This window comes from Python bivittatus, unplaced genomic scaffold, assembly GCF_059951505.1.
Source record: "Python bivittatus isolate LINGU-HERP-01145 unplaced genomic scaffold, Pbiv_v1 ctg000080_np1212, whole genome shotgun sequence".
Taxonomy (NCBI): Eukaryota; Metazoa; Chordata; class Lepidosauria; order Squamata; family Pythonidae; genus Python; species Python bivittatus.
Genome location: NW_028277035.1, coordinates 67,227,745 through 67,242,732, shown reverse-complemented (window position 1 = coordinate 67,242,732; position 14,988 = coordinate 67,227,745). Strand labels below are relative to the sequence as shown.

The following is a 14,988-nucleotide window of genomic DNA, read 5'->3' as shown; positions in this document are numbered from 1 at the left end:
CATGAGAGATGGGTTAATTTTATGTATACTGATGTAATTAGTTTTAGTTTGCATTTAATCCTTTTTGGCACTGAGATCCTCCTTCTCTGGTGCTAGAATCTAAGAGCACATCTGTGATTGTTCTGTGTGGTAAACAGTGGGAAAAGCTATAGACCCCTGGCAATTCTGTGATCTCGCCTCCAATTATGAATCACAAAGCACTGGAATTACAGACTGGCTTCAAGCCAAGATCTGTGTCCAAGTCCATTAAGAGCATTAGTACTGATACTATGTTTTTTTTAAAAAAAAGTAGACTGGACTGTTCACCATTGTTGCAGTAGACACTCTCAGACTGTAGAGAAAACTAATCCTTCTTTTCTTGAGTATAAATTACATAATATTAGGAAATACTATCATATTTTCTATAATATTCTAGTCATTTTAATAACAAAACAAGGAATGGAACTTGTATGCATTTGCAAAAATGCTCTGCATTTTGTGAAATATAAATGACCTGTTAATTTTGATTTTGTTTTGTAGTGGTTATTTTACTGTAATACTAAATTTATGCTATGCTGTTTATATTGAATTTTTAAGATTTATTTCCGTTTTTCTAGCAAATTGATCTTTATCTTATGCTATGTGTTGGATAAATTAATGTTTACTGTTAACTGCTTTGGGTATTGATTATTATAGAAATATGTCACATAAATAGACCAATGAACCAGAGGTCTAACTAAGCTAAATAAATAATGTGGTCTAGAAGTAAGACATAAAGGATTTAGTCAGCACATATTTGTTAGTCTACATATGATATGTAGTCTAGGAGTTGAAAGGAGAAAGGCTTAATCCTTCACCCATCTGTTCCTTTGCATTCACTTGAACTGCTGTAAGGTATTTTTCCACGTACAGAAATCATAAACATTAACAAAAAAGCAATAGGTAGGGGAAGGATTAAATCTGTCCCTTTCCAATTAAGTTCTGCCTATAACTGTGACTTGTGATTTTATTACAGTCAAGTTAACATTATCTACAATAATAAATGTGAAACTCTGTACAACCCTCAAAGCAGTCATGATACAGCATCACTATACACAAAACAGTAACACATCATAAAACAATACTCAAAATGCAAAGAACAAGATAAAATCTAATGCAATATGTAAACAATATTAGAATATAACAGGTAGCAATTAAAGATCCCAAACTGCCTTATTTACAAAATAATTTAATTCTGGATTTTTATAAGCATAGTAATCTGAGTTGACTTAAACCACCAATATAATAATTAAAAATGTTAATGAACTTCCAGTGAGTTCAATGAAGTATACTCTTTACTAAATGCAATTTAATTTCAGGCACACTTGTCTGAAAATAAGTTCCATTAAATGTAATAGAACTTTATTTGCATAGAAAAAATACACAAGATTACACTACAAATTTTCATTTTTGATCAGTAAAGATAGCCATTCTCTGGGTGTCAGATGTAAAACACTGGTTAATACAGAGATGATTTTTGTTGAACTTGATTTTCCTTGTCAGTTGGAACATTTGCAATATGCCAAAGGAAATTGGCTGGGATCAATAATTTCGTTCCAAGGATATATATCAATGTGGGTTACCACTCTTTTCACTCAATGCACCTCTAACGTCCTACCTTTGTGGAAAGCAATCTGGTTAGGTAGATTTCAGGAAGAACTTTCTTTCTATGACTTTGTCGATAAGATTTTTTATTTTCATTTAGTTCATCTGTGGGAAGGACCTGGACAATTGCCAAACAATAATAACAATAAAGAAACAAATCTACACACAGATACAAAAGGATGATACATGAATACAAAGATTTTTTTTAATACAAATGCTGCCAACAAAGCATTAATTTAAGACAAAAACGAAGAAGAAAAAAGACTATTTCTTTATGCTATAAACCAGAGCATTCAGATTATGAACAACGGAACAATATTAAATATAAATTATACTATTGCCAGCTGCGTTGGTGGTTTCCTCCTTCTTTCCCTTCCTCCCTGTCTTTCAGTGAATGAAGAATTTTGCAATAGATTCAGTTTACAATGAATTCAGCTGTTTAAAACATCACTAGATACAATGATTCTTTCCCTTCTGATAACTGGCAGTCATCAGAAAGGTAAAATATGTTAGCATTATATGCAAGGTTATGATTGAGATTAAGATAAAAAATTTAGTCCTTTCCTTCTCTCTGCCAAATCTGTGTGTTCAATTATTATCCTATTACACAAACAATGCAGGAACTCAAGGGTCTAAACTGTCACCTCCCCAGTGAGTCTGATCCTAGGCCAATAAGCTGACTGGCTGACAAATTTATCAGTCTGCATATACTATACATATGGAAAGCATTCCTACATTTGCCTTTACAATAAACTATGCACAGCATTACTGTCCTTTCATTATACATTACTAAACTGCAAGGCGGGGGAGAAAGGTGGGGCTTCTTTCACAAGAAACACACTTGGTTATGGTTTTGAGGGCCCAGGCCTGCCTCCCACCCATCAAATGACTATGGGTAATTCCTTCCACAGCTTTGCATAAAGCCGTTGTGATTTGTGTGTGGCTTCGTTTATCTATGCCATGTCACTCATACACTTTCCTGGTGTGTGGGTGCATTTCCCAAATAGACATTTTGCACAGAGGAAGCAGAGGAGAGGGGGAAAAACTGCTCTCTAGGGAAAACATCCCACCTACAATAGGAGAGTAATTGTCCTGGACTGTTCTTGGAACAGAATACTCACCAAATGAAAGTATTTTTCAGTGTCCAAATCTTTTACTGGGAAAAAAAAAAAGAATGGGAGAAAAATGAAGGAAGAATTTGCTTAATGCACTATTTTGCAAAACAAGTTTTCTCTTCAAGAGAATTGTAAAGAATACCTACTATTGAAGATGATCAGCATATCAGTTTATCACATTCAAACATGAATCTGAGTACCATTATCCCATGAAAGATTAACTAAATCAAACAGTTTTTAAGCTGGCTTTTAAAAGCTGTGTTTTATAATTTGAGAACTACTGTAAATGCATGGCTCTGAGATGGGGACACATGGTGTTGGTTTCCAGTTCTGCTTTTCAATTTCTAAGCTTCATCTATGTCTAGCCAGCTTTGGCCTTGGCTGCCCTTCATTACTGAATATTTATCAGTTCCTTGAAAACCACTTGAACAGATTTTTACAAAGAATCGGGCTACATCTGACTAACTAAAGGACGTCTACCTCCATTTGGTTATATATCTGGGAGTAGAAATTTGAATAGAGAAAACTAAAACAAGTCAAGTTTTTGTTACCAAGTTCATGAGTACACATTTAATATAAATATTAGTTATATTAGCTTTCAGCCATAGCAACGCAATAAGAAAATGAATTTAGTACAGGAAAAAAAGAACGTAAGTGTATACTTCTACACATGCTCCAGCAACAGGATATTTATATCTACTCATTTACAGCAAAAGTTATCCAAAATACTTGAAACACATTTATACTGTGTGTGGTCACTGCAAGCTGTGAGAGAATTGCTTATATTAGCAAGAAAAATAAACAGATAAAAGTTTGCTGCTCATTTCATTACCTTATGCCAGATACAAACAATTAAAGACACAATGAGTTCCTGGAGCCAAAGGCTTTTTGTTCCTCATGAGGCTGAGGGGAGATCTCTGGTAGAGGAGGAAATCCAAAAACGGGTTTTACCCTGAGCCCCTCTACCATTCTCTGCAGCTGATTCTTTCTGACACTGTAAATCCCCAGGATCAGACAAGCTTAAAAGGGATACAGCAGAGGCTGAAGAGCAAAGAGAGAGATTGTCTTGCCATGTGTTGGGTGAAAACAACTTACAGAAGAAGCTAAAATGGTTGCCTGTTCATGGGCTACACTATACGAATACGTTCATTTCTGACAGACAGACAATATTCTTTCTGTTCACAGATCTTATTTTCTAGAGAACAACAAAACAGCACTGAATAGGTACTATTTTCTTCTTCATTGCTGACTTCTGAGAATTTTCCATCAAAAGGCTTGGAGTGTTTTGTCAGAGTGCCACGGTGACTGCTGAAAACTTGACCTGCTTACTGGTAGACCACTTATCCTGCTAAAAGCCATTCTGCCCAGGATCTGAACTTGACTGAGATTGACAGCTGATGTGTCACAATAGAAAAGACAGCCGCTGAAGAACAAAGGTCAGCAAACATGCTATTTAGAAAAAGTAAAGAAAATGACCTCATAAGATCCAGTCTGATGACCAAAGTTATATTGTATTTATGGATGGCTCCAGGCCTGGGCCTCCTTATAGCTCTGCCAAAATACTATTTGCTGCTCTTTGGGCATCCATATATGTATTTTTCTCTCTCTCCCAGATTGCTGGCTGCTATTCAAAGAAAGTCATGCACTGCAGCGAACAGGGCGCTAAGTGTCTCTGTTCTGTCTTTCTTTTGTCTAGCCATCAATCCTACTCAGTTGTGCAGAGGACACTGAAGGCTTTTAGATGAATGGTAGGATTCACCAACATAAATTACCGTAGCTTATTTTTTCACAACTGTCACAGACATGCAAGCCTTGCAAAATCCAGTCACTCACCACAAAGCAATGTCATGATAGGTCGATTGCTTCCAAGCTACAGAAATTTCTCTTAGTTTCATGAGTGTGTTCACTTTGAACAGAAAAAGAACACCTTCATGAATGAAGATTAGATTGCTTTTGAGTTTCTTCTGTAATGTAAAATTTAAATGTGGATTATAAACCCACCTGAAGAAGCAATAATTTATAAGCCTGATAAGTGATAATGTCTAGAGAGGGCTACTATTTCTCAAAGTCTAGTGGATTTATTATGGCATGAGTTTTCTTAGAGAGGATCTGTACTAGCCAAATGGATTCTGGAAACCTTCAGAACATATGAGGGACTTCCACTATAAAATTTGGGGCTGCTATATCTTTCATAGGGTAAACCCATATGGTTTCATTTCCATGCATCTATAGCATAATAGGTATCTGTGTCTCTCAGGGTTCAAAGTGAAAAATTCCCCTTTACCATTACTGCCATTTCCCTAGAGAAAACATACCTGACAGTATTTATTTATAAATCCATTTCTCTACCAGCTTTCTTTTCTAACAGAGCTCCCCTAGGCAGTATATAAAACAAAATACCAAAAACCAAATTGAAAAACAACAGAATTAAAACAGAATATTAAAGCCAAGAGGAACAGAGCTACAATCTTCAATCTTAAAACAATAACCTTTAAAAGCCAGGCAAAATGCACCCCCCCCCCCAAACAGCCTCTCTGGCAATACGGGTGCAAACACACAGAATTGTAAACACTTGGGTTCCTTGATCATCATCACTGATAATATTCTAAGACCATCTGCTATCCCCAAACTCCCAGCTTACAGAGTAGCCCCAAATTTCCTTTCCTTTCCATGTGAGCATTGCTTGAAAGCTGGGAACATCTGTTTTCCCATCCTCTTCTTTTCCTTCCCAAGAAGGTCTGTAGGGCAAGGAGTTTCACCCCTTTGAGGTAGGCAAGGTCAGGAAATAGGAATCACAAGGGGTCCTGGGATGTACTTTAATGGGGTTAAAGTCTTGTAACAGAATTTTGAAATCCAGTCAAAGCCCTTCTGTACTTCAAGTTATATCCAACCTAATTGAAGTGGGGTTGTTGGAGTTTCTTTTTTATGCTTTCTACTTTCCCAGATATCTTTTCTATAACAGCTCTGTGTTTTTCTGATGTTCCATTATAGGGGTTGCTCTATTTCATATTTTGAAGACCACAATAGGAGCAGTAATAGTGCAGAGTGACCTTGTGTTGTGGTATGAATAGGGCCAGAATTTTCTTTTTTTCTGTCTTTTTGCAGGGAGGAGTTGTGATCATTTTCTTTGCTTGATTATCTTAAACCTATCTTAGGGCTTACGCTACCATTTTTGTGTGTTTGTATCAAAATGTTGAGAAGGTAAGCCACTGATTTTTGGCAGCTGTGGTTCAGCAGGCACAAAAAAAGACATTCAGGCACTGTATTTGGCCATGGAACCTCAGGTTGCCCAACTGTAGAGTAAAGAGAGGGAAAATCCATTACCAGGGCAATGAGCAGATGAACACTGCAGAAGCCCAGATGAGGGGAGAGGGGTACAAAAGCATCTCAGACAGACACACCCCAAATTCACATGAAGATAAAAGAAAAAGGAAGAGGAGCACATTCAAACCTGCAAGATTCTGTTACTATAGCTAATCTTAATAAAAGTAGTTTTAGGCACGTGTGGTGTATGTTTCTTGGTCTGGTCTATCTTGGAGGGCTGACACCAATCCTGCTCTAGATGCACAAGGAAGAGAGGAGGAACATGACAGCCAAGCTGGAGGCTTGCATTTCTCTTTTAAGCGTATCTAGCCATTCTCCACTAGAACGGACAAGGAGTCTGTGTGAATACTAAAAGAGATGTCTGGGGCTACATGAGTCCATAGACTTCATACTGGCGATAGTAGTAATAAGATTTCAGAAGGTAACTGCAAACTATGGGCATGCTGAAGTAGGAGAAGGGAGCCTTTCAGGCACCATACAATTTATTTAGGACTTTATGCATAAATGTCAGCATTTGGAAGTAGAACCAGAGATAACACTGAAGGAACCACAACCTGGTATAATATGATTTTAAAAAATTGCTCTGATATTTTGCAATCTTGCTCTGATATTTTGCACTGTTTTTAAGTACTCTTCAACAGTAATCCCATGTAACAGCATGTTCCAATAATTTAGTTTGGAAGTGACCATGGTGTGAATAATTGCAAACAGTTCCACCTTTTCTAGAAAGGGGCACAACAGAACAGTTGAAACTGGGCAAAAACATTCTGGCTTCAGCCGCCGCCTGAGTATATAGAAGCAACATCTGATCCAGAAACACTTCTTGAGTGCAAACCTGATCTTTCAGAAAGAGTCTAACCATGTCGGCAATCAGCTTTAGTTCGATTGAGCTTTGATTTCTCTAGATGTATCACTGCATCCAGACAATGGTTCAGAATCTTCACAGGTCATTCTCAGTGGTGGCCCCTGATCTCTGGAATGCCCTTCCCTCAGAAGTACAGATGGTTCAAACCCTGCTTGATTCTGTAATCAAGTCAAAACCATTTTGTTTGAGTGTGCCTTTGGTTCTTAGTTCTTAGCAGTTTGTTACATGTTTTATTGTTTTATTTTTTATTTGTTTTGTATGTTTTATCTTGTTGTTACCTGCCCAGAGTCTGTTAGGATTAGAGCAGGATATAAATATTGGAAATAGATAAATAAATAAATCTTTTCGCCTTGGAATAGATTGCAGTTGGAAAGGAGATTGGGGTTTGTGTTCCCTTTTCAGATAAAAGTTTTTCTAAGCTTTATTCACAGTGCAAAACACATACTATTGTTTAAGAATGCTCACTTAGGAGATTAAGGGAGAAATAAAGATATGAGAAATATTGATTACTGGAGTACTATATACATATTTAGTGTAATAAACAGAAAATTGAAACACTGGTCTGCAGTGACAATAAAAAAACCATACAACAGTCTAAAATGGCTTAATTTGGCATTCAGAGTCCTGCAGGGGGATAAAGGAGACTCAGGCCCTAAGTTACTGTACGCTATTAGCTCACTAAATGATCTGGGGCCAACCACTCTTTATCAGTTTAGTCTATTTCACAGGATTGTTTTAAGAATAAAAGGGAAAAACTATGTACAGTGGTACCTTGGTTCACGAACTTAATTCGTTCCGCGACTCTGGTCACGACCCGAATTGGTTGCGACCCGAATCAAATTTTCCCATAAGGTTCAATGTAAATACGGTTAATCCATTCTGACCCCTATGAATTTGGTCGTCAACCGATTTTGGTCGCGTCCCGAATCAAATTTTCCCATAAGGTTCAATGTAATTATGGTTAATCCGTTCTGAACCATATGTTTTTTTTTAAAACCACGAAAATATGACACAAAGTATAGTACGAAGGGAGAGAACGCTAACCTTGCTCGATGCGACTTCTGGCGTGGAGGACAGGAAGGCGGGTGGGGAGGCGGATATTGCTTGGAGGGAGAGTCCCCCTCCCTACAGGAAGCTGCGACCACATGTCACGGGAGGGAAAATGGCCGCGGATCCCGTTCGTCACCTGATCCAGCGTTCACGAACGGAAGCAAAATTTTGCGAATGGAGCTGTTCGTGACCTGAATTGGTCGTGAACAGAAGTGTTCATGACCCGAGGTACCACTGTATCTTGTGTGGAACTCCTTGGAGGAACATGTCATACCACCCCAGAATAATCTTCATCTGAGGATAAGTCTTCAGAGAGAAAAATCTTCTGGGGAAGAGCCAGTTCCACTAGGTACTAAACCTGAGTACTGAAATCACAGTTCAGATTCAGATCACCATGTACCTGGGAGTCTTCCTTCAATGAACCACCCTATGTTGGTCTGGATCTTAAGCAGAACATACAGAGAAACCAACTTCCTTTTGAGTAAAAGCTTACTTGTGAGAGCTGTACTTTTATAGTCAGATTCTTTTTAAAACATCTCATGGCTCACACCTGAGACCTGGATGTTATTTTGTAAGGCTTCAGTTCTGATACTGGGACAATTATTTGAATATCAGCCTCTAACTAAGCTCTACGCTCTATCATGGTTAGACCTCCACATCTTGGCTCTGAACTGTCCCTGGAATATGCCTTGGTTTTTGGCTGTTAAACCACCTACCTCTATGTGAAAATTTGTGTTTGACCTCTAGCCTGACTACTGACCTTAAAATCGATTATGTTTGGTCTCTTTGCTATCTCTTGGCCTAGTCTACCATGAATGGCAGGAAGGGGACATTCTCCTATTTGATCGAATTATTCCTTCTCAAATAAGTCTATAAGATCGAATATTTATTTATTTAAAGAAATATGTATGGCTGCCATCTTACATACTGTAACTCTGGGCAACTCACAACAAGAACAATTAAAGCATAAAAGAAGCAAAAAACAAACAAACCCTGACGAAAGCAAGCAAGCACTCCTAGCATCCTAAAACGACACTGCCCAATCCATAAAGAATCACAAACACTGGGGGTTCCAGCCTCACCCTATCCCAGTGCCTGGTGGAAGAGCCAGCCAGTGGAATAAGGCGATACCTTCAGGGAGAGGTGATCCCACAAATAACCTGGACACATGCTATGCAGGGCTTTAAAGGTGATAACCAGCACCTTGAATTGTACTTGGAAAGAAACTGGAAGCTACAGCAGTTCACACAGCTGTGGTGCAATACCAGTAAATCAGAGGGCACATGAAAGTGTGTGTGCTGCTCCATTCTGGATCAGCTGTAAATTATGGATGGTCTTCAAAGTCAGCCCCATGTACAGCACATTGTAGTAATCTAACTGGAAGTGACAAATGTATGAATGATTGTGAGCAAAGCCTCCTGATCCAGGAATGGGCACAATTGGCACACAAGGTGCAACTGTGCAAAGGCACCCTTAGTTAAGGTTGCTACCTGTTCCTCCACAAGTCCAGAGGACCCCCAAACTGTGCACCAGCTCCAGTCCAAGGCCCCTGCCTTGTGCTCATTCTGAGCTGCAACCAAGGCCATGGCCAAACTATGAACCAGAGCTTCAGGAAAAACAAGTTCCCTCTGAAACTGCACTGGGTCCATCAGTTGCCTGGAGTGGGCCAACTGAATCAGCCTACTTCCCTACAGTGGGGGGTGGGGTGGCCACAGAGAATTCTAGGGCCAGAAGGACATGGCAAGGGATTTATATTAACATCTCTCAATCCCGTATCACCACACCACTGTCATGAGACAAAAATCTAATGTGAGATCTCCATTGTGAGTTGGACCCTGAATAGGTTGGACCAGGTCAATGGCTGCCATGAGCCACCTCTGATTCCAGGCCCAGAGAAGGCTGGTTGAAGTCCTGCAGAACCATAAGCCTGGGGAATTCCACTATCAACACAGTCACAGAGACAAGGAGCTTGGGCAGGAATGCTGCTATAGGGAGGAAGATAAACAAGCAGCAGTCCCAGTTGATCCTATGGTCCAATCTCACATTGAGGGTCTCATATCCAGCTATGTCTGAAACTCCCGGATGACAACCCCCACCCCTCACCCCTGCCCTCTTAAATATAGCTATATTTATTATATAGCTATAATCAATAAAAGAAAATAAAGCTAAGATGCTTTATGGAGTTCTGTTTGTTCTCCAGCTTTGTATTTTCAGTTTTCCTTTTCATGGGTTAATCAGTGATAAATTACATGTCATCAAAACAAACCTTTAAAAAAAAAAAAAAGAAAGAGAAAAAAAATGGTATATTATGGTCATAGACCAGCATAGAAGAGTTAACAATGATTTTGGAGCCCAATGTTTTATTGGATCCAAAGTGTAATGGGATCTGAGGTTTAATTTTTCACCTCCTAACAAGACATGGGAAATTTTTTAAATTGGGATCATGGCTGGAGAGAAGGGGTTAAATCTCCCTTTCCTTTGTGCTGTGGCTCCTTATATGCCTTGCACCCACTATTAACTTAACCCCCTCATTAATTCTGCTTCCAATTTTAAAGTTAATTCACATTTATTTTCACCTTCAGGATGCTTCGCTCAGCAAATCTGAGCAAAAACCTTAGTATTTTCAAAAGATGCATTAACATTTTAAAAATAAAGATAATGCTATTTTATTGAGCCAGACTACCCATGATACTCAACTGTACGTCTTTTGTTTGGGTAGAGGCTGCAAATTAAACAGAAGACTGAGAAATTGGGGGAAGGGAAGCAGTTCATAGTTTTTTCCTTTCATGCCATCTTTTGCTAAAAAAACAGAAACAAAAAACTACTTCCCCATTTTTTGCAACTTCCATTCCACATTTAGTAATACAAAGCAAAATTGGGCTGAACTACAAATGTCTGTTGCAGTAATTAATCCTTAGTTAATTAAATATAATCTTTAATAATAACAAATAATAATATAAAATCCTCTGTGGATATTTGTGAAAGAAAATGAGTGTTAACTTACCTCTCCCTAAAGTGGTATCTTTTTTATCTGTTAAACTCATAGCTAGGGAGGCACCATCAGGGATCTGTGAGCCAGAGGGAGGGAGAAGAGGAGCATATAAAATCAGAGTCTATTAGGAAGCAGCAAATTACATTGCGACATTTCTGCAAAATGACTGAGAGACATTTACAGAATAAAATCAGCAGAGTTAGAATCTCCATGTTTGTTTTGGAACAAGCATTTCAGTCTAAGGTTACATGCATTTTTCTGCAACTCACTGCTGATAAATGCTTACAGACCTTCTCCTTTTTCCTCTATCAGATCTTTAAAATAAAATTGCTGTAAATTAATTCCACTGTTTCTATAGTCATCAAAGGCTTGGATAATTTAACTACATTATGCTGCATCACATCTTTAATATCTATAAAAGTACTAAAGAATTCCCATTTTACATTTTGATGGAAATATAAAGGGCACCTGCAGAGACAACAACATGAATGAAATGTAACTTAAGGATGTAAACCTGAACATGCTACTCACTTAGGAAGAAAGCCACATTGTGCAAAGAGGGACTTTGTAAATAAGTCTGCAGAGGCTTGTATTCTATAAATTGTTTTTCTCTACTTTTCTTATGTGGCAAAATGCCTGTGGAAAACATTACATCAGAATAATAAAAACACTCTGGATTCTGCACAAAAGATCCATGAACAGGAGATGGCAGAAATCTAATATTCTGATAGCAGACCCTTCCTGCAAAGTAAGTTTTTTGTTATACCGTTTTCCTTGCATATTCCATAATGGGAGTTTTTCTGAAATACGTACAAGATCACAGACTAGTTTACATACATAGCCACCATATGATTGGCTGGGCATAATGTTTAAAAGTAAGAAGGGTTTAATTGAGCATCAAATACAGAAGTAGTACATGCTCAGTCCCATGGCTATTTGTATGTAATTAGTACATGCATGGGAAAATGCTTTGAAGAAAGGCCTAAATTATATGACTGCCACTTCAAATGAAATTGAAATTATTTTTCACAAAGAAAGTAAAAAAAACAAAACACAAGCTTCTTTTGTGGGCAACTCATGCTCCCATAAGAGATCCATGCGAACTCTGACACTATTGTTAAGAAGAGGAATGGCATGATTTTAATTAGGATGGATGGCAGCCACTGGGAAAAAGAAGCTTTTCTTCCACAGCAATATCTTGTTTTGCATGAAAAGTGTTTAATTAGTCTTGATGTGTTGCAATATTAACGAATTTCTCGCCAGGGCAGATGTCTGTTCCCCAGAAGGTCTCATGGAGTTATGGCAACCTTCCTGCTTGCTTCTGTTAATCCTGCTTCGAAAGCAAATCATAGGGCCTCGGAGGAAAGCCAGGCTTAAGGGAAGGGAAGTTCTTGGAGCACTGACACTTTTTACCTTATAATGTCCCAAGGTGTTCAGTTTCTTCCTGCCATCTTCCATCACTGAAGTGTCATCAAGGTCCCGGAGGATGTAACTGTCAGTGCTTGTGGCAAACCATTCTAAATAAAGAAAATGGAGTGGATAGAAAAGTTGCCTGAAATACAGCAAGGGTTAGCAAGAATATAAATCACTTTTCTTATTTTTGATGCCACATTTGTGATTTGGGAAACAAGTACTCAAGCAACAAGGTCTGGGGATTTTAAGAGCATTTTTATCCCATTAAACTCACATGTGGGTAACCATGGTGGGAAATCTTTTAAGACCATAGCAAATAGATAACTTGTAACCTGTACTCTATTTGGATGCTGTGACCCTCTTTATACCATCTATACCAACAAAAACACTATCGCATTTAGAATATGCAAAGAAAAGAAATCTACAGGAAGATTTTCCAACACTCTGATTTCCAACTACCTGGATGTAAATAAATAAATAAACCACAGCAATTGCTTTTGCTCAAGTACTGTCTAATCCTGAACGTATTTATATAGAAATTCAGTTAATTTCAGACATGAATTCTGGATCACAATTTAAGAAAGAAAATGTAAACAAAGTTAAAGTCTATTAATTGATTGTATAGCTTGCCTTCTGCTAGCATTATTTTTTTTCTAATTTCAATCAAGACATTTTTTTTGAATTTCCAATTTCTTCAGAACTTCATCTTAATTTTATTTTTTTTTTGCAGTTCAGAGGAGGGAAACTGCTGAGCTCCCTGTCACCTTCAGCATCTTCTCTACACTCCTCCACCATTTATATTTGGAAATAAAGCTCATCACCTTTGCTTCTGACAAGATCTCCTTTTTAGTTTTACACTTCAACCTATCCCTGCCATTTTTCATTCCTGGGTTCTAGATTTGGGATTTCTTTTGCCTGAACATAACGTCTGGGATTTCTTTTGCTTGCACATAATGTAAGCACTCTTAGTGGCAAAGTATAATTTTGAAAACAAAACAAATACCAATTCTCTTAAAACACAGTTTAATTCCAAAGCAGCTGATCAAACAAAAACACTAAGGGCAGATGTTCCATGTCTGAGCATTATCTTGTACATGATGAGCATTCATATCCTAAAGATAAAAATTGGTGTTTCTGAATAGAAACGTTATTTACCTAGGTCAACATCTTCCACTCTTGGCCATTGGGAATATGGAATATTCTTGCAAAAGGCTTCAAGTATCTTCTCTTTAACTTGGCTAAGAGTATCTGTATCCATTACTCGAACACTCAGAGAGTCCATTCCACAGCCTTGGAAAGACACATTAAGATTCTGTGGAGGAAGATGGTTGCTAAGGTTGTAGGTGATATGCACAAGTTATAAGACATAAAAAAGCCCATGAACCATAAACTCAAAGAATTCTTGGCACATCTAGCTACCATATATTAAAAGAGAGAGGGAGGGCGAGAGATGAATTTTAAAGCTAGTGAAAAGCACTGATTTATAGTTCAGTAAATTGATATTGACTGTTTTACTCAAGGAGGTATGAGAACATTGTAAGCTCCCCTTGAACTGTCCTGTCTATGAACTTAAAGTCTGAAATACAGGAACTGTATCATGCAGAGAGTAGGAGCAAGTTGCCATTTTCTTCTATAAATTCATTTTGTAGCACCAAGAAGATGGGTACAATGAATGGCAATTGATAACTTACTTACTTTGCCTTAGAATGATGATGAACACTCTCTCTCTCTCTCTCTCTCTGTGTGTGTGTGTGTGTGTGTATGTGTGTGTGAGAGAGAGAATGAGAGAGAGAGAGAGATGCAACACAGAGGTACTATATAATAAATGACCTTGGCTGTTCTCTGGGCTAAGTAGAAATTACACTTAGCAACCTGAGCTCCTGTGTCTCCTTGTTGCTACCACTGCTGCGTTGACATAATTCTCATAAATATAAGCAGATAAAACCTAGACATGTGTCTTAACTTTACTACTTCAGACTGCAAATGAGGGTTGATATGATGAAATACTTCTCTACAAGAGAAAAAAATATCACGTTAAAAAAAACCACACTAAGGAGAAAGCTATGCTAAAATCCCTCTCCCTTGTATCTAGCTTATTAAATATAGTTTGATTTAAAAAAAACACAGAAGAGCAATCAAATGCATCCTTAAATGCAGATGGACATGGCACAGTTTAGGAAAGCTTTACAATTTATTTTGCTGTTTGGAATAATAAGGCCCATGCAGCATTTGCAGCAACAACAAGATGGTATTTATGAGAATTTGCATTTGTAAACTGTAATGATGTACTAGTTAGTTGATTCAAAAGGAGCACAAGACTTCAGCAGAGACCACTATGGTTTTTCACCATTTGGGAACAGACATTAGCTGGAGAGTGAGTTTACTCTTTGTTAACTGAGCGTGTCAAGATTCTATTCTTGGCTTCTTCGATTTAAACAATATTCAGCTAGCAATAGTTTGACTACATGTAATCATGTATGTTCACAAAACATTATACAGAAGTGTTCTGAATGTACAGCTGGAGATATCTTATGAACATGATTTTACAATAGCATTTTATTTTATTTATTAGATTGTTATTCTGCTTTTATTTTTTGCTGAAGTCA

At 37.8% G+C, this 14,988-nt stretch overlaps 1 protein-coding gene across 3 annotated transcripts in view; it reads right to left on the bottom strand.

Moving 5' to 3' along the window:
* PLXND1 (plexin D1) overlaps positions 1-14,988 on the bottom strand; it is a 164,226-nt gene that overhangs the window by 10,833 nt on the left and 138,405 nt on the right. For 2 of the 3 annotated variants that reach the window (XM_088134293.1, XM_088134295.1), the window contains exons 27-31: positions 13,538-13,694; positions 12,383-12,486; positions 10,982-11,045; positions 2,745-2,779; positions 1,637-1,741 (exon numbers count right to left, since the gene is read on the bottom strand). In XM_088134293.1, the coding sequence (XP_087990419.1) occupies positions 1,637-1,741; positions 2,745-2,779; positions 10,982-11,045; positions 12,383-12,486; positions 13,538-13,694 (465 nt within the window). Of the gene's footprint in view, positions 1-1,636; positions 1,742-2,744; positions 2,780-3,570; positions 3,780-10,981; positions 11,046-12,382; positions 12,487-13,537; positions 13,695-14,988 lie in introns of those variants that run through there. The other variant, XR_015794916.1, reaches the window with a different exon arrangement.